This window comes from Actinia tenebrosa, unplaced genomic scaffold (genome assembly GCF_029948245.1).
Source record: "Actinia tenebrosa isolate PJP-AT-01 unplaced genomic scaffold, QUT_ActTen_1.0 PGA_scaffold8__29_contigs__length_14323225, whole genome shotgun sequence".
Taxonomy (NCBI): Eukaryota; Metazoa; Cnidaria; class Anthozoa; order Actiniaria; family Actiniidae; genus Actinia; species Actinia tenebrosa.
Genome location: NW_028292585.1, coordinates 6,497,085 through 6,515,776, shown reverse-complemented (window position 1 = coordinate 6,515,776; position 18,692 = coordinate 6,497,085). Strand labels below are relative to the sequence as shown.

The 18,692-nt window shown below is 37.0% G+C and overlaps 1 protein-coding gene and 1 non-coding gene across 2 annotated transcripts in view; one reads left to right on the top strand and one right to left on the bottom strand.

The window, feature by feature from the left end:
• Window positions 1–29: 29 nt before the first annotated feature.
• Window positions 30–18,692, bottom strand: part of LOC116297026 (nuclear pore complex protein Nup133) — a 25,448-nt gene continuing 6,785 nt past the window's right edge. Inside the window, exons 7-37 of the mRNA XM_031705153.2 lie at window positions 15,458–15,504; window positions 15,230–15,308; window positions 15,028–15,087; window positions 14,150–14,208; window positions 13,844–13,914; window positions 13,360–13,439; window positions 13,047–13,146; window positions 12,619–12,687; window positions 11,918–11,996; window positions 11,428–11,470; window positions 10,846–10,971; window positions 10,377–10,515; window positions 9,812–9,921; window positions 9,181–9,287; window positions 8,350–8,572; window positions 7,991–8,093; window positions 7,479–7,522; window positions 7,139–7,186; window positions 6,633–6,715; window positions 6,250–6,332; window positions 5,849–5,982; window positions 5,538–5,577; window positions 5,046–5,164; window positions 4,443–4,502; window positions 4,112–4,193; window positions 3,592–3,653; window positions 3,315–3,371; window positions 2,164–2,238; window positions 1,517–1,587; window positions 1,037–1,122; window positions 30–576 (exon numbers count right to left, since the gene is read on the bottom strand). Coding sequence (XP_031561013.1) covers window positions 413–576; window positions 1,037–1,122; window positions 1,517–1,587; window positions 2,164–2,238; window positions 3,315–3,371; window positions 3,592–3,653; window positions 4,112–4,193; window positions 4,443–4,502; window positions 5,046–5,164; window positions 5,538–5,577; window positions 5,849–5,982; window positions 6,250–6,332; window positions 6,633–6,715; window positions 7,139–7,186; window positions 7,479–7,522; window positions 7,991–8,093; window positions 8,350–8,572; window positions 9,181–9,287; window positions 9,812–9,921; window positions 10,377–10,515; window positions 10,846–10,971; window positions 11,428–11,470; window positions 11,918–11,996; window positions 12,619–12,687; window positions 13,047–13,146; window positions 13,360–13,439; window positions 13,844–13,914; window positions 14,150–14,208; window positions 15,028–15,087; window positions 15,230–15,308; window positions 15,458–15,504 — 2,703 coding nt within the window. The 3' untranslated portion in view covers window positions 30–412. The remainder of the gene's footprint in view (window positions 577–1,036; window positions 1,123–1,516; window positions 1,588–2,163; window positions 2,239–3,314; window positions 3,372–3,591; window positions 3,654–4,111; window positions 4,194–4,442; window positions 4,503–5,045; window positions 5,165–5,537; window positions 5,578–5,848; window positions 5,983–6,249; window positions 6,333–6,632; window positions 6,716–7,138; window positions 7,187–7,478; window positions 7,523–7,990; window positions 8,094–8,349; window positions 8,573–9,180; window positions 9,288–9,811; window positions 9,922–10,376; window positions 10,516–10,845; window positions 10,972–11,427; window positions 11,471–11,917; window positions 11,997–12,618; window positions 12,688–13,046; window positions 13,147–13,359; window positions 13,440–13,843; window positions 13,915–14,149; window positions 14,209–15,027; window positions 15,088–15,229; window positions 15,309–15,457; window positions 15,505–18,692) is intronic.
• Window positions 12,755–12,827, top strand: Trnav-gac (transfer RNA valine (anticodon GAC)). The gene has a single exon. It is a non-coding gene; the product is annotated as a tRNA-Val (tRNA).

Sequence of the window (18,692 nt, the reverse complement as noted above, 5' to 3'; positions counted from 1 at the left end):
TTATACTTATATTTTATTGATGTCAAGTATTAAGTAATGGAATGGTTTTATTTGGTCGAACAAGAGTTTCGTGCGCAATTCAAAATCGATAAGTATACGGAAAATTAAAGAATTGATGAGTTATATGTGACCAATTTATGATCAATCTACGACAAGTACACGATCAATGTACGACGAATGTACGATCAATCTGCGACAAGTACACGATCAATGTACGACGAATTTACGATCAATATGCGAATCAGTAAACCAAAAATTGAGGAATCGGAATTGAAAACGTTATTTTTTAGATATAGAAAAACTACACAACAGCGGAAATATACAAAAGATATATTTTACGTCGCAAAAATAGAGCTCTAACCTTCAGAAAGAAGCCGTGGTATAATATTAAATATCAATCATTATCTATCAACTACACTACCATTTCTGTATCGTCCTGCGTCGTCCTCTCAATCTGCTCATAGCCAGCCTTCAAGAGATAACGGAAATTGGGATTATCCAACAGCCCAGCGTTCTTGAGATCCTCAGACTCCAGGAGAGATTCCATTGCTGGCATGAATTCCTGTAGGCTGAGACCTAGACAAAAGGACATAAAGGAAATGGTCAGGGATTACACGCCACTTTAGGGTATCCCGCGGGTTCATCTTTTGGTGATTGCCAAGGTCAAACAAGGATTTTGATAAACGTTGGGGAGATTAGTCAACAGACACCGAGGAATTAAAGGATGGGTACCAATGAAGATTACACACCACCCTAAGGTATCCAGCGGGTTGACCTTCTGATGATTGCCAAGGTCAACTGAGTCACCATCAATTCATGACAGACATTTTGGCAAGCGTTAAGGGGTGATGGACAATTTGATATATGAGGGGAGGGGTGGTGAACAGTTTTGATACATGGGAGGGGAAGGGTGGTGCACAGTTTTGATACATGTCAGGGGAGGGGTAGTGGCAATTTTGTTTAATGATGGACAGGTTTTTTCCCCTTCAAATTACCATTTTATCGCGTTGTTTAAACAACACTATCCGTCCCTCACCTTGACTGTAAGCTAGTTCAACAGTCTTGAAGAAAACCGTATGTCTGGCACTGGATAATGGATCGATATCTTTCAAAGCCAGCCAGCTAAAGCAGGGAAATAACAATAAACTTGTAAACAAAAATCTATAGAAATTTTATGGCAAGTGATTTACCATAAGCCGACTGCTTATGCTCTAGGGAAATCAAAGATAAAGTTGCCGATCCCAATTGGCTTGCAAGACACCTTTCGTAAGAGCCTTGCAATCGCTCACTCCCTAGAGCTTCGAGCAGTGATAGATTACATGTATGACTACATAATGATAATAATGAGAATGGCTCTTCTCCCACTGAATTTCAGTTGGAATATAGAAATTGATTAGAAATTGAGGGAGGAAAACCAGAGAAACCGGAGTAAAACTCCTTAAAACAGAGGAGAGAACCAACAAACAACGAGCAACGGCACCGAGTCCAGGAATAGAACCCGCACATAACTACTCACTCGTCTTTCAGTATTGCTCTGCACCATATGTATCGCTTAAGGGATTCGATATCGTCACATCCACTGTTTTCCTACAGAAAAATAACAAATAGTTTAAAAGCTTTAAAATAACTTCTTGTTGTTGTGAAAGATGAGATTGTGCACATGCTGTAGTTTGCTGGAAGAGTAGAATAAGGTGCGCACTCCTCCTGCCAACAAAAATATAGCACCATTTCTTGGAGAAAAGAAAAGAAAACGCGCACGCGTGCAGTGTGTAGTATAAAAGCACGCAGGTGTTAGCAAAACAGGACAGAAGTGTTAGGAGAAGCATAGACTTGCCCCACGTCGACCAAGTTAACTCTTGTCTTCCGAGGAGTTTTGGTTTAATGAAGCAAGAATGTGTCGAGAGAGGCGAGCGAGCGTCGAAGCACGACGCGTAGTGAAAAAACGTTTCGCCACTTCTCGAGTATTCTGTCAAACGTCGAGTGCAAGAAAAAAGCAAGTTTTCTATTCTTTTTTAAAATATAAACTAAAACAGCCATTATTTTCGATAAAAATGATGAAATAGAAAGTTCATAGCGTGCTGTATGCTCTCATAAAGCACACACCATTAGCCAATCAGAAGGCGATAGTATTTATGAAATTATAGTAACACAACTTTTTCTTACCGCATGACGCAACAAGTCTAATGCCTTTTTGAAGTCAAATTCGTTCGAGTGAGGATTTTTATCCCCAACGTAGAGCTGTAGAAAGAAAAAGTTAATATAGTAGTTAAAAATAGTGTTACTCCGCTAAAGTACGACCACCTGCACTAGTAAGAAATAGTGAATTTCAAGAGTGAGTGTTGTATGTTGTAAATATAGAATGTAGTGGTAGTGCGTGTGGAGGGAACCTCACGGAAGAGCCCCGTATGGGGAGTGGTGGTTGTAAAATATAAAAAAATATATAATATAATTACAGGCATCCCAGCCACTTTTTAGACAAATTTGATAGGAAATATAGGCTGTGCAAGTTCTAAATATAGGAAAATATAGGATTTTTTTCCAAAAATATATGCAATTTAATGTGGTTAAATTTAAGCAAAGTTAACTGGGAGTGGAGTGCTGGCCAGCGGTGTGAGACTTGCGCATGCGCAGTTGCTTCCTAAGGCCTCGTGGTTGCTGTAGCTGAGTTGCTGTTAGCCATTGCCTTCATATCGCGGTTTTGCCCCGCCCACCCTCCTCTGGTTGGACAAGGTAAGTAGTTTACTTCCACTGTGTAAGCAGTGTGACAGGTGCCGAGGTTGACCCGTGGCTTGGTTGCCATGGTTACCTCTTGCCAGCTAGTTGCCATCGCCTACCGCTTTGCCAGGCACCTACTCTCCATCGTAACGACAAGTTAATAGGAGCTAAGATAGCTTTTCGGTGGCGTAACCAGGGATCGGGAGGGTGCACAGGCAATAATTGGCAGAACTAAAAAGCCATAAAAAAAACAGAACCAAAAAAAAAAAAAGGGGCCATTTTATTTCCTTCGCCAAATATGCTAAACAGTGTAAAATATAAATGTATCAATCAGCAGTCGTCCTATTTATAGGAAATATAGGAGGTTTTCTTTAAATATAGGCTCTTTATAGGATCCTATACAAATTATAGGAATTATAGGAAATATAGGATATACAGGAGGTCTGGGATGCCTATAATTACGAGCGAACTAAATAACAGCACATTAAGCAACGTGTGGTTCTCTAGATAAGGGAGGAAAGCTTCCAGACATTTGATTGATTCTACCATCAAAAATATGTCATCTTTCAATATAATTTGTTAATAAATTTACGGCATACCTGTATTAAATCAGTCGGTGATAAAGGATTCATCGTGTCTGCAGTCATGTTGATATTCTGTAAAAAGATAAAGATATCGCTTTGTTAGGATAATATAGCTGAATCCAAAACCCCGAGTTTAAAGAGTTTAAACATGCCTGAATCGACCATAAATAGGTCACTTGAACCCACCCTCTTAGAATAAATCAGTTGAGTGAAAATGAATCCTACAAAATGAACCTCTAGCTTAGGGGGTCACGTGATCTGTAACATTTTGCATTTTGAGATAAGGACTCACATGTAAGACTTCCATGGGCAAGGCTTCTTGTTGCAAGATGATGTCATGTTCATTATTGATGACTAGGAAAGAAAAGGAAACAAAAACTCGTGTAACGACCTTGTTGGATGTGATTCCTGTGGCGTCATTTGCGCATGCGCATCACAAGGTTTTGTTCCAATCATTTTCTAACTTAATAATTTGACCCATGTGATGTTCTGGCTTCCATGCATCTCAAGCTAAAAACAATCTAAGTTAATCTTTCAATACACCAAGAAAATCCCCAGTTGAGATACAGAACTGACTCTGACACTTGTACCCCTGCAGTCCTTGTGTACTGCTAGCGCTATAGAGGTTTTGCACCATCACGTGCACACGCCCATAATACAGCTTGGGCTGCCTGTGGTTAGATGGCAGAACAATAAAATCCCTTTGCTCTTGGGAATTAAATTCTTTCTCATGTAAAACGATTGTATTGTTCCTGCCATCTAACATGGCTGCCGTCAATTGATGGTGCAAAACCTATATTAGTATTACTTACTTTCTATTTGATCAGTAACGTCTTGATTGATGTCAACATCGTCTGCTGCCTGCAGTGCCAGTTTACTCAAACTGAGTAGAGTCTGAAAGACAAGAGAAATGTGTCTTACAGTGTCTCAATAGCAAGCGCGGAATCGTCGTCGCGACAAAGTAGGCTTTGGTGGACGTCAATCAAGGCGTTTCCATGACATTCCATAGTCACGTGCCCTTGAAAACTTTGTACTTTCCGAAACGCTACCTACCAAAAGCTTATTTTGTCGCGACTCGTGCATGTGTTTGGGAAGCACCATAATTCTATCTGGATATCTATCGTCATGATAATCATTGAATACCTTTTTACGAGTTAAGAAAGTCTGTTCATTATCAGCCAGATTCTTCAAAGTTTCATAAGCCTGAAAAAATTTAAAAAAAACTCAGCAGACAAATCACAAACACACACACACTTGACAAGAAATAACGTTAAGTGAAACCCAGCAATTAGGTCTTGATATCATGCGAATTGCTTACTATCAATCAAATACTGACTTTTTGGAGTTGACTGGGGGGCAAACAAGCGGTTGGCTGAGGGGCAACTAGCGGATGTTAAGTCAAAACATGTCAAAATAAGTCCTAAAAGTATTGTATTCGATTATTTCTACGACATGAAACCAGAAAATGAGAGATCAAAACAACCTCCAGATTCTATAAGCCATCAAAAAAGAGCTATTACCGGAAGTGACGTCTATTGATAGCAACCTATTGATGGATTTCTCATGCAGAATGTTCATCAGCTGAATCGCAAGTTTTCAAGAGGATTCTTTCTGGCTTTCATCAGCATTGAAATCTAGCAATTGTGAAAGACCCATGGATTTCCATGCAGACCGCCTTGACTTTTAAAGCACAAAAACTAATTTTTCTAACTAATAAGGAACCATAAATTAAAAATCCCTTTTTACTTTGTGGAAGGACTTGGTGTGGATATCATGCAGCCAACTGAGATGATGATGAGATGACAGAAACTTTCCAAGGTTCTCGTGCTGAGGAGCTGGTTGGTTCATTAGTTTATGTCGATCACCTTAAACAACAACAATAAGAAGTTCAAAAGCCTTTCTTACAACAAGAATCCAATATTTCATTATAAAGATATCTGGTTAAAGTTAAGTTAAAAGGCCTCCCACTCAGCTGGTGTCCCTCTTAAAAAACACAGTGCACTCTTTAGGAAAGACAGCAGAGAAGCCATCAGGTTAAGTCACTTTTATCTCGTTTTCAAATTTGCGAAGGCAGGTATTTCTCCTTAGTCTGTACCGCTGCCTTACCAAATCCTTTAGTCATTATTTATAAGGCACGGAAGGATCATGCCTACACAATCCTCCCATCTGGCTGAATAGCCAAGAGAGATTATGATATAGTGTCAAGATGTTATAGTGGCTTGTGTTTAATTGTCTCACCTTTGTCCATGTACCATTTAAACAGGTAATCTGGAAATCCCTGTCAACAAACTATACATTAGTTTCGACTATTGTCATCAGGTATCATCATCAGGTATCATCATCACCACCAGCACCATCATCATCATCATCATGTATCACTGCATCATGTATTATCATCATCATGATGTATCATCATCCTCATCATCATGCATCATCATCATAATGTATCATCATCACCACCACCAACACAATTTTCAATGTCATCACTATCATCATTATCATCATCCACCGTCAACTTCTTCATCACCATCATCATTTAACACCAATACCTGATCTTTAAACTGTGTAGAGTAATACTGTAATGAGTCCTTGTCATCTCTAGCCTCACACAACTCTATCAGGATCCCAAAGTCTTGGTACTTCTCGGCCAAGGATGTTGCTTGGCTGTACTGATGCAACTGGACTGTAAGAAGCAAACAGAATGGATCAGTATAGAAAAGAACCAATAACAGTAGCGAACCCAAGGTGATTTACAATTACGATTACAATACAATGTTTATAAAGCACCTATCCAGAAGCTGCTCTAGGCACTGAATATTTCAAGTGGGCTGGCTAGAAAGCCAGTATACAGCTTCCTCTTATGGCTAGCGACCACAACAACTCCCTTATCCACCCTTGAATAAACATGAAGACTGTTCCATTCATCATCATGGGTGTCTGACATACATACCAAGTGGTAATATTGCTGTTCTTCGGTCTTGCTCGTACTTTTGATTGACTTCATCGTAGCGGTCCTGCTTGCTGGCATCGTGTCTAGAGAAGAAGTTATTGTGCAGTCACATTTCTTGATGAGTATCAGAGACCACAGGGCAGAGTTTGATATAAGGTGTAGTGGTGGTGAATGAGCGCTTAGGTCACACAATAGACTTCTTTACCTTAAGCATAATGTTTTCCCATTTTAGACCACGTGTCATTCTCTTGAGGATAAGATTTTTTGATTGCGTCGTACCCATATTCATGTGTCTTTTCATGCACAACCATTAAACAAATAAATGATACTCTAGGAAATGGCTTGTATGTACAAAGTAATCTGTAGTGTCTGAGCCGGCTTACCTCAAGGATTCAAGCTGAACAACGTATCCATCCAGTAAGATATCAGCCAGGCTGACCAGATGCTGGTAGAGCATGGACCGCATCTGATAGTTACAGAATTACGTAATGATCATGATGAGTATAGCAGTGACCTTCAGGTGTGACAAGATTTTGCTTGGTGATACATACCCCCCCTCCCCCCATGAGGACAACATTTATTCCAAGTTTCTGTTTCATGGTCAAGATGGTCATGATGATAAGGCCAAATAAAAAGATAAGTGTGTTTCCTGTTGCATGAGAAAAATAATTGGGGTCGGTAGGTCGGATTTTTTTTACTGATACAACAGTGGAAATGAGCTTACTGGGAACCCTGTGGTGCATTTGGGAATGAAAAAAATATTAGAGTCGGCAAAAATATGCAAGAAAATTAGGGTGGGAATCACACTTATTTTTTGTTTGGCCTAACAATAATGTAGTTCATAATCATAATGATACATACTGAAATAGCTATATTATTAAATTTGTACCTTCTGGTCTTCAGTGCCATTAATGCCTCTTTCCACAGTAATCTGAATCTAAAATAATGATCAAACGACAATTTCAGACTTCTAAAGATCACAGGTTAAAATTCCATACACACTTGTAGACAAAAATTGATCTAGAATGTGTGCCGATCGCAAAATTACAATAAAAAAATCCTTATAATCCTTGTAATACCCTTGAGGTAGCTTTTAGTTGTTCATGGGACAATATTTTTTTAAATTTCAAAATTTTAAAACACTGCTACAGTAATTGGTTCAGTATTGTCCCCTTTGTCCAAGTGGGAAACAAAACTTTAATTCTGGCAACAAATACACAAAACAGTACCTGGTTTAGAAGAATATTCCTCATTCCTGAGGGTCCAGAAGTACCTACACCAGGAAAGAAGGGTAAAAATTCAGGTCATGGCAAACTAACTGATCTATAAGTATCCTGGTGTTTTTTGTTTACCACAAATGTAAATTTTGTCACTTTTTATTGGTCTAGCGCCGTGGTAAATAGGAGAACATACCAACAAGTTACATCAACAAATAATGAATCACTTGCGCATGGAGCCAGCCTGCGCTTTTTCTTCAAACTTTTTCCATGTTTTTGTTACAGTAGTAAAAAACAAATTTCAGATAGTTTAGCATGGAATGTTCTCTCGCCCACCACAATCAATGTCAACAGTTGATTAAATTAGTAATGTACCCACTTGGCCAAACATCTTGCGTACATGACATTTTGGCCAACTGTTGATGTCATAAATGTCGTAATGAGAGAACATACGAAGTTAAATCATCAGAAATGTGTTGAATTGTTTGCTTGGAAATATGCTAATTAAAAATTATTACAGTTACCTGTCCAAAATATCAGTTCTGGGTTCTGATCGCCCTCGTTAGGAATAACCTGATATAGACTACTGTTCTCTTGCCTATATGACCATGCTTCCTGGAGCATTTCCTGGAAACAAAATAATAATTTCAGCAGCTGACAAATGAAATAAAACACTGATAAAAAAGGGTTTTCTATAAACAGCAAACAAAATTTCTATTATTTTACTCATAATATTTATCTTTTAAATTTGTCTAAATACCATATAATTTAAGATAGAAAAAAAGCATTGCTCCTTAGAAAAAAAAACTCACAAAAGGGGGTGGGCGTGGTCAAATAAGCCCCCCTTTTTTACCCCCAAACTAAAGAGATCTATTACACACACCTGCATCAAAGTATTAATTCCAGCAATGGTTTCAACATGGGTACCATGGGTGGAAGGTGTTTTCAATATCTCCTCCTCATACTCAAGAAAGCCTTCAAATATATCAGCAATAAAGGACACTTCTCTGAAGAACAGGTCTTGATCAGTCAATCCCTTGTATGGTGCAGTAGAACCCCTCTTTTTGACCACTACACTAATAACCATATCAACTATCTTTTGATACCTGTCAATAATAACCAAAAATTAGTTTTCCATCTTCAATTAAAATATCCTTTACTTTTCCATCTATTCATGCTTTCCAAGCACTGCCAATAGTCAAAGGCTAGGCAGCCATGTTGGGGGTATGAACAATGGAAGCTTATGAGAAAGCTTTTGATAAACACCATCAACATGTCTGAATTGAGACAATCTATGCCATAAAAAATGAAGAACCCAGAGACCTAACAAACTCTACTCACACATATGTCAAAGTCCAAGAATTAAACCTGAGACCCCAGAGGTGAAAGTAAAAGTAAAGCACCTATATTCAATGTCGGTAGTTCCTTCAGTTGAAATTCAACTGCTATCAATGGAAGCCGACGGTGCACACTTTACCCCCTCTCTCCATCAATGCTCTCTTTTAAGAGTATTTAAAGCTGAAGCTACATGGATTAGAGAGAAGTAGAAACAGATGTGGAGATCCTAAGGATTGACTAACCAACTGAGCTACGCCTGCTCCTCAAGGTAAGTGTACTACATGTACCACTACACCACTATTGCTTCCAATTAAACATCTTGTCTAAATAAGCAGTTGCTGTATGCACTGTAATTCATCATACTATATCCACTTACATCTTGTGACACCTGCATAATGCAATAGCGGCATTTAACTTCTCTGCATGTTCGCAAAGCAAACACCAGGTTGGAAAAGATTGGTCTCTCACTTTAAATGTCTTCAGCTTAAAGAAAAAACATTTAAAGTCATTCTTTAAATATAATCGAAGGATCAAAATAACTATCTTTACCAAGGGCTATATTACACAAGATTCAGTAGCACAATATTCTCCAGTACTTGTCTTCTTAGTAGAAAGCAGAAATAAATTAGTGTTGAAAGAGAAAAAAGGTTTTTTATGGTCCAGACCATGTGCAAAAAGTATATCATATTTTTGAAGTTTACAAATCAATAAACTTTCAAGAATGTGTACAGTAAAGTCCCATTATATCTAACCAAAGATATCTCAAACTTAAAGCTGAATCATGTGGCCTTGCACACTACGATTTTACCCTGGATATTTCAAACTTTCATTGTTTCTAACCTTTCCTCCGGTCCCAGGAGGTTCCTGATGCAACAGGACTCCCTGTGGCTTGTCTTAGTGAAACCAAAACAATTATTTTTGTGAATCTGATATGTGGTTCTCATTAACAAACCCCCCATAAAAAGATTAGGTTTAATGCAAAATTTGTTTAAGATATGGAGACTCACCCTATCCCATAATCCAACACCTTTTAAGAAGTTCACAAGGAATCCATGAGCTTTGAGTTTGTCCTCTAGTTGATGTAAGATGATCAGTGATGATGATGTCGAAACACTTCCTGATTAATGAATTGACAGAGAGTGTTGTTACATGGATATTATATACTCTGTTTGACATAGGTTGTTAATAGGGTGTTGGTAGGTTATCACTAGGCTGTCAGTAGGGTGTCAGTAGGGTGTTGGTGGGTTGTCAGTAGGGTGTTGGTAGGTTATCACTAGGCAGTCAGTAGGGTGTTGGTGGGTTGTCAGTAGGGTGTTGGTGGGTTGTCAGTAGGGTGTTGGTAGGTTGTCAGTAGGGTGTCAGTAGGGTGCTGGTAGGTTATCACTAGGCTGTCAGTAGGGTGTTGGTAGGGAGTCAGTAGGGTGTTGGTAGGGAGTCAGTAGGGTGTTGGTAGGGAGTCAGTAGGGTGTCAGTAGGGTGTAGGTAGGGAGTCAGTATGGTGTCAGTAGGGTGTTGGTGTGATGGCTGTTAGTATGCCTAACAAAGGTATACACAGTATTGATAACTGCTAACCTGCTGGGATGGATTCTGCCCATCTAGGATCAGATGCAGGGTAATCATTGATCAGTTCTTCACTCAGGGCTGCTACAGCACTATCTAATCCACTGGAATCTGGTGTGAATAGCTGATCACATATGTTCTGTGCATCATTCTGGTGGAGGAATACATAATATTATTACCATCTTACACTTATATCCCAGCCATACAAACGTCTGTCAATTAGTCAATTTTTAACTTAAGTTTTTCTCAGGCAATATAACACTTGACATAATGATAATGAATTTTCGTAGGGCTACTAAAGTAAATGTGCTCTTCTCAGTGCTGGTAAAGGTTTTTAAACACATTGTGGCAGCCATTTTGGAAAATGATCTATTAACATCATCAAAATCATCATTGACAGCATTTATCATCCATCTATACTCATCATACACATCATCATCATGCCTCCCTTGGTTTAAGTTCAAGACAAGAGCGTGCTTACGATATTTTGCTGGCAGAACTGAAGGAATGCAGCTTTGAATTGAGTTAACTGGTCTGTTGTAGAATCCCCATCTGTGAAGTCTTGTGAAAAGGAAACATCAGGAACTATACTTTGGGATGCCTGCGGCTGCAGCAATAAGACAAAAATTAATTGACAATGAGTCGAAAACCAAATGAAATCAATATTTTAAAAACTAGTCTTTGCATGTTGCAAGTGCAAATATGCTTAATGCATTCTGAAGTTTATCATCAGTATATCATGTTTCTGAACTAGAAATATATTTGCACATTTACTATTCTAAAGTGACTGATATTTACCTACCCACCCAACTACCTAACAGCAGATTCAAAAAACAAAACACAAATCTCAAAAAAGAAAACAGATTTCAAAAAGCTTAATCAAGTAGTAACAATCTGACAGCACAGACAGCACTGATGAAAATCTGAAAGCTCTGACAAAACTCCGAAAATGCTGTCAGAAACCTGAAATTGATAACAAAAATTTGAAAACTGCTGACAAAAATCTTAATATAAATTTTTTTTCTGCAAATGACATGGGAGTTTTCTAAAAATAAGACCTTACCTCCTGTATTCTGGACCTTGAAAAAGATAGATCTGTTTGTTGCCTGAAAAACAAAAGCTTAAGTTAGAAGAGAGGTAGAAAGCCATTGTGTTATAATAATAATAATCTATTTATACTCAGATTTGAGAAGGGCAGAGACTGCTAATATGTCTGAGTTCACTCACACACACTACCACAACATTCAAATATTTATTAAAAATTACATTTATTTAAAATGTGTGTGTAGAAAAGAACAGGTGTTTGGCATGCTGTCTGTAGATGGCATGGACGTGGTAGGGGTAGTGGTTGTGACGGGTATGAAAGTCGTTGGTATGATATGTGAGCAGTGGTATAGGTACAAGTGTTTGGTAAATGTCAGTAGATGGCATGGATGTGGTAGTGGTAGTGGTTGTGATGGGTTGGAAAGTTGTTTGTATGATATGTGAGCAACAGTATAGGTACAAGTGTTTGGTAAATGTCAGTCAGGCCAATATGAGAATTGAAGTAACACCTTAAGGCATCTTCAGTGACTGTGACGCTCAAAATCCCATGCTTCCTGGAAAAGAACAATGCTTTGTCCTTCATGACACCTGAAAATAATATAAGCATATTGTAAAATTAGGAGAACAAAACTAAAATTTTTATTCTTTGCCTTTGAACCAAGCGTCACACATATAGCATTAAGAGCATTTCAGGGCTTTAAAAAAAATAGCCCTTCATCAGACAATGTCCAGCCATAATAGACCCTCTATAAGTTCCAAATTACCGCTGTGTTCCTTGATTACAGACTCATTTACACAGGCTTAGCCTTGTATCAATGTCTAAATATTCATAAATACCAACGATAAAGTAAAGAAGCACAACTTCAACAATACGAACGCTTTGAAACTTGACGGGCTTTGACTGGAACACATGAATATTTTTCACAAAATCGTAATTTGGAACTCAAAAATGGTCTATTGGAACTTGTCCAGTTAAATCTTTGCTTTGCTGGTCATTTTGACCAATAAAGTTGGGCCAGAAATGAATTATGACGGAGCTAAGACTATTTTGGCCACTGATTATTGTAATAATGACCAGTAACTGACCAGCCTTTATTTTAAGCCTTTCATTTTGAACCCTTGATATCTCAAACTTAAACTTTTAATTAACTTTCAGTTAATATGTCAACATAATCAGGGAAGAGGATTATTTTGAATAAACAATACGTACCAGCACCCAGAATACCATCACCAGGAGAATTGAAATCAATCTTGTTGACAATGTCATCTGTTCTGTAGGCTGAAATCACAAGCAGTAATATATGTTAGTACAGACAGGTTTGTGGAAGCCAGACAATGGCTTTATTGGCTTCATAGCTCAGTTGGTAGAGCATCGCACCGACATCGCGGAGGTCATGGGTTTGATTCCCGTTGAAGCCTGAAATCATTTTTTCAGGTCTTTCTTTACAGCGTTTGCCTAGATCGCTTATTTACTGTGATGATCAACACTCTAACATAATGCAATATGATCAGCCTTCCATATGTATGCATAAGGAGAAAAGAGAAAAGAATAAATTTAATTTCACACGTAGCCTCATACCAAAACCTTTGTGTGTGACAGCAAAGCATATCTCAGAAGTGGACTATTGCATTGCATACCTGGGACACAAATGATAGACTGAGCACTGTAAATATAAGCATTACTGCTGTGTTGTGGAAGCAGCATCTTGTAACTCAACAGCTGATCTTCATGAGAAGGCTAAACAAGAAACAAGATTAAAAGGAAGATAAGACAAATTTTGTGCATAATATGTACTGCGATATAAATACTCAGGAAGATGTAGACCACTCAAAAAGCAAGAGAAGCACTCCTAATCTTGCTTCTTTCATGCTCTACAGCTCCCAGCATGTTTATATCACAGTACAGAGACATGTGCATGTCTTATATTCCTTAAAATATGTTATCACTTACTGAATACTCTTCGGCAAATTGAATAATGTTGACACTGCCTAGGGACTGTGGAGCTTCTGATAAGTTATTGTCTAGTGTTCCTATTAATCATAAAATATACATAAGAACATGGCAGCTTTTAATTTACTAAGATTTACCCATACAATATTTAACTAAGGCATTGTTTGTATTGTGGAAGAGTAGGGTAAAGGTGTGATTACGCAGAGCAATTTCTCTGCAACATGTTTTGCAAGTTGCGACACAAGTTGCATGGAGTATGCATAACCTACAGCGCAATTTGAAAAAATGTCGTGAGACAAGTTGCAGCAATTTTTAAAAACAGGAGAATTTGTTTGTACGTTTGGCAATGATTGCATCTCTTTCGCACCGATAGTGTAAACATTCCAACAACTTGTGTTGCAATGCTGTTGTTAGACAAGTTGTAGAGGAGATTGCTCTATGTTATTGCCCCTTAAAGCAAGAGAACCTGCCTCATTCTACTTACCAAACATGTAAAACAAACTAGTTTTTACTTGACCCTTGAGAGCAACAGCAGCAAGTATGTCAATGCCTTCGCTGAAGAATAAATAACAGGTGAAATAAAGCTAAAAAGATTATAATGACAAAACCAACACATTTCTCTGCTGGTTGTTCCAATTCAATCATGGAACATGACCCACAGGTTCATTAGCCACTGGCTATTAAGTGTTACCCTCATAAAAACAAGGGCTGTTTTTTTTTGTTTTGAGAAATATGCATAAGAAAAGAACTGTTGTAATAGGCATTTAGAAGTCAAAAGAAGCCACTTTACCCGGTATTACAAACATCAAGACACCAGACTGTTAGCTGGTCAATGGTTTCCAAGGAAACCTATAAGAAAAGAAATATCATTTACTTAATATTTATTTATTGATTATTTAATTGTCCCCAATTAGAGCGAATGCAGTAAAACCAAAAAAATAAAAAATAAAAACAAAGTTGAAGCTGACAAATAGTATAGCTATCTAGTGACTAATGGTTTGTATCACTCAACCAGAACAGTTTTACACAAAAGACACAAATGGTCTATTGTGTATTTGTTTTCGTATGATGAATGTTCTGGTTGAGTGATAGCAACTATTACTCACTAAATAGCTACTATTTGTTAATATCAACTTTGTTTTTATCTCATTTTTTTACTGCATGCTCTCTAGTAGGCTACATGTTACCAGCTAGTAGTTTGATACTGAATTTGATTTTTGATTTATTGATATCATTAATCATCTTGCCTTTAAGCCATCTACAGTAGGGCACAGCTAACTCATAGATTGAATAGATACAAACATAACAGTCAAGCTGACTGAGAATGTAACAAAAACCTCTGGCACTCGTAATACAGTAGCTGCCATCTTGATTGAATTGTTTGGGCTTTCAATGCTAGATTGAATTGTAAATCAGAAGTTATTGCTTTTACAGTGAAGAAAACTGGAGTACCCAGAGACCAGAAAATAAACAAGCGACTCAACAAGTTCAAATATGGCGGTGGGTTCAGGGATCAAACCAATGACGACAGCAGTAAGAGAGGATGCATTAACAGAAACTGGTTAAATAATCTATTCAATTATTGATTATTAATTTGCCTTTTTATCATTACTGATAAAATAATCTAACACATGTTTCACTTTTGATAAGACAATAATTAATACTTACATGCAGACCTTGAGATGCAGCTTTGGTAAACATGGCCTCACAATCACACTGGTATACAAGCTACAAAGAAACAAGTGTGAATATATAAATTATAGTAGCTATTACAGTTGACGTAAAATTTTAACTAAACTGAAGGATGTGTGTGACGTTGAAATGATTCATATACATGTACAATGAAGCAAGTCGGTTATGAAATACAAACCTTTTCTTGGATCGTATTCGATGATGTCAACTGTATTTCCCACTTAGCTAGCTGATTACTACTTAAAACATACAACATCCTAAAGGAAAATGAGAAATGAAAAATGGAAAATGGGAAAAGGAATGAGAGAAAGGGAAAACAAATGAATGTTACGCATCATGACATCAAGTCCCTATTTATAGTATAGCTGTATTAATAAGAAAAAATAATACATAATATGAAACAAACCTTGAGTTATCTCTGGTGAAGTCACTAACCAGAACTTTATGCACTGTCTAAAAAATGGAAAAAAATACAGGTTAATGTCTGGTAATAATTTTGGAAACTCTGTTAAAACTCAGTTGCAGGGTTAGCAAAACTTTGCAACTTGTGCAATAAATGCTCTTTCTTTTAATCCTGGAAAATTACAAAATAAAATTGAAATGGATTGGTTGTGACTGAAATGGATTGCAAGTGACTGGGCTTCAGTCAGTGACTAGATCTTGAATCACCCAAAAAAAAATTTTTTTTTGAATTTTTACCTTTTGAAAGGCCATAGATAATCTTTATGTTTAGTAAAAACATGCCCAACTTCTAAAACTTGTTTTCCTCTTGTAAAAGCCCGAATTTTGAGTGTTTTTTCATTTTGGAAAATTCGGAACCGCACGTACATGGAATGGACTGGACTTCGGTTGGCTGGATCGTACGGAACGCATACCCTTTTTATACGCCCAATTTGCAGCTTTTATCCTATGATTTTTATTTTATTATTCATAACTAGTGATTCTATTCCGAAATATTGCAAAAAAATAGAAAAAAAATTTTTTTTTTGATTGAGGCACTGGTTAAAGTCCTGTGAGCACGGTCAGGAACAAAAGTTTTTCAAAGGACTGTACACATCATGTTTCTATAGCTTACTCTGTAGATGTTTAGAATTTTGCGACTAATTTTTCCTCATTAAGATGCTATTGAGATAAATTGGATTTTACGGTTATCACTGGAATGGGTTGGTTGTGACTGAAATGGATTGCAAGTGACTGGGCTTCAGTCAGTGACTGGGCTTCAGTCAGTGACTGGATCTTGAATCACCCAAAAAAAAATTGTTTTTGAATTTTTACCTTTTGAAAGGCCATAGATAATCTTAATGTTTTGTAAAAACATGCCCAACTTCTAAAACTTGTTTTCCTCTTGTAAAAGCCCAAATTTTGAGTGTTTTTTCATTATGAAAAATTTGGAACCGCATGTACATGGAATGGACTGGACTTCGGTTGGCTGGATCGTACGGAACGCATACTCTATTTTTACGCCCAATTTGCAGCTTTTATCTAATGATTTTTATTTTATTATTCATAACTAGTGATTCTATACCGAAATATTGTAAAAAAATAGAAAAAAAATTTTTTTTTTGATTGAGGCACTGGTTGAAGTCCTGTGAAGCGGTCAGGAACAAAAGTTTTTCAAAGGACTGTACACATCATGTTTCTATAGCTTACTCTGTAGATGTTTAGATTTTTGCGACTAATTTTTCTTCATTAAGATGCTATTGAGATAAATTGGATGTTACGGTTGTGACTGGAATGGGTTGGTTGTGACTGAAATGGATTGCAAGTGACTGGGCTTCAGTCAGTGACTGGATCTTGAATCACCCAAAAAAAAATTGTTTTTGAATTTTTACCTTTTGAAAGGCCATGGATAATCTTTATGTTTAGTAAAAACATGCCCAACTTCTAAAACTTGTTTTCCTCTTGTAAAAGCCCGAATTTTGAGTGTTTTTTCATTTTGGAAAATTCGGAACCGCACGTACATGGAATGGAATGGACTTCGGTTGGCTGGATCGTACGGAACGCATACCCTATTTTTACGCCCAATTTGCAGCTTTTATCCTATGATTTTTATTTTATTATTCATAACTAGTGATTCTATTCCGAAATATTGCAAAAAAATAGAAAAAAAAATTTTTTTTTGATTGAGGCACTGGTTGAAGTCCTGTGAAGCGGTCAGGAACAAAAGTTTTTCAAAGGACTGTACACATCATGTTTCTATAGCTTACTCTGTAGATGTTTAGATTTTTACGATTAATTTTTCTTCATTAGATGCTATTGAGATAAATTGGATGTTACGGTTGTGACTAGAATGGGTTGGTTGTGACTGAAATGGATTGCAAGTGACTGGGCTTCAGTCAGTGACTGGATCTTGAATCACCTAAAAAAATTTTTTTTTGCATTTTCACATTTTGAAAGGCCGTGGATAATCTTAATGTTTAGTAAAAACATGCCCAACTTCTAAAACTTGTTTTCCTCTTGTAAAACCCGAATTTTGAGTGTTTTTTCATTTTGGAAAATTTGGAACCGCACGTACATGGAATGGACTGGACTTCGGTTGGCTGGATCGTACGGAACGCATACCCTTTTTATACGCCCAATTTGCAGCTTTTATCCTATGATTTTTATTTTATTATTCATAACTAGTGATTCTATTCCGAAATATTGCAAAAAAATAGAAAAAAAAATTTTTTTTTGATTGAGGCACTGGTTAAAGTCCTGTGAGCACGGTCAGGAACAAAAGTTTTTCAAAGGACTGTACACATCATGTTTCTATAGCTTACTCTGTAGATGTTTAGAATTTTGCGACTAATTTTTCCTCATTAAGATGCTATTGAGATAAATTGGATTTTACGGTTATCACTGGAATGGGTTGGTTGTGACTGAAATGGATTGCAAGTGACTGGGCTTCAGTCAGTGACTGGATCTTGAATCACCCAAAAAAAAATTGTTTTTGAATTTTTACCTTTTGAAAGGCCATAGATAATCTTAATGTTTTGTAAAAACATGCCCAACTTCTAAAACTTGTTTTCCTCTTGTAAAAGCCCAAATTTTGAGTGTTTTTTCATTATGAAAAATTTGGAACCGCATGTACATGGAATGGACTGGACTTCGGTTGGCTGGATCGTACGGAACGCATACTCTATTTTTACGCCCAATTTGCAGCTTTTATCTAATGATTTTTATTTTATTATTCATAACTAGTGATTCTATACCGAAATATTGTAAAAAAATAGAAAAAAAATTTTTTTTTGATTGAGGCACTGGTTGAAGTCCTGTGAAGCGGTCAGGAACAAAAGTTTTTCAAAGGACTGTACACATCATGTTTCTATAGCTTACTCTGTAGATGTTTAGATTTTTGCGACTAATTTTTCTTCATTAAGATGCTATTGAGATAAATTGGATGTTACGGTTGTGACTGGAATGGGTTGGTTGTGACTGAAATGGATTGCAAGTGACTGGGCTTCAGTCAGTGACTGGATCTTGAATCACCCAAAAAAAAATTGTTTTTGAATTTTTACCTTTTGAAAGGCCATGGATAATCTTTATGTTTAGTAAAAACATGCCCAACTTCTAAAACTTGTTTTCCTCTTGTAAAAGCCCGAATTTTGAGTGTTTTTTCATTTTGGAAAATTCGGAACCGCACGTACATGGAATGGAAT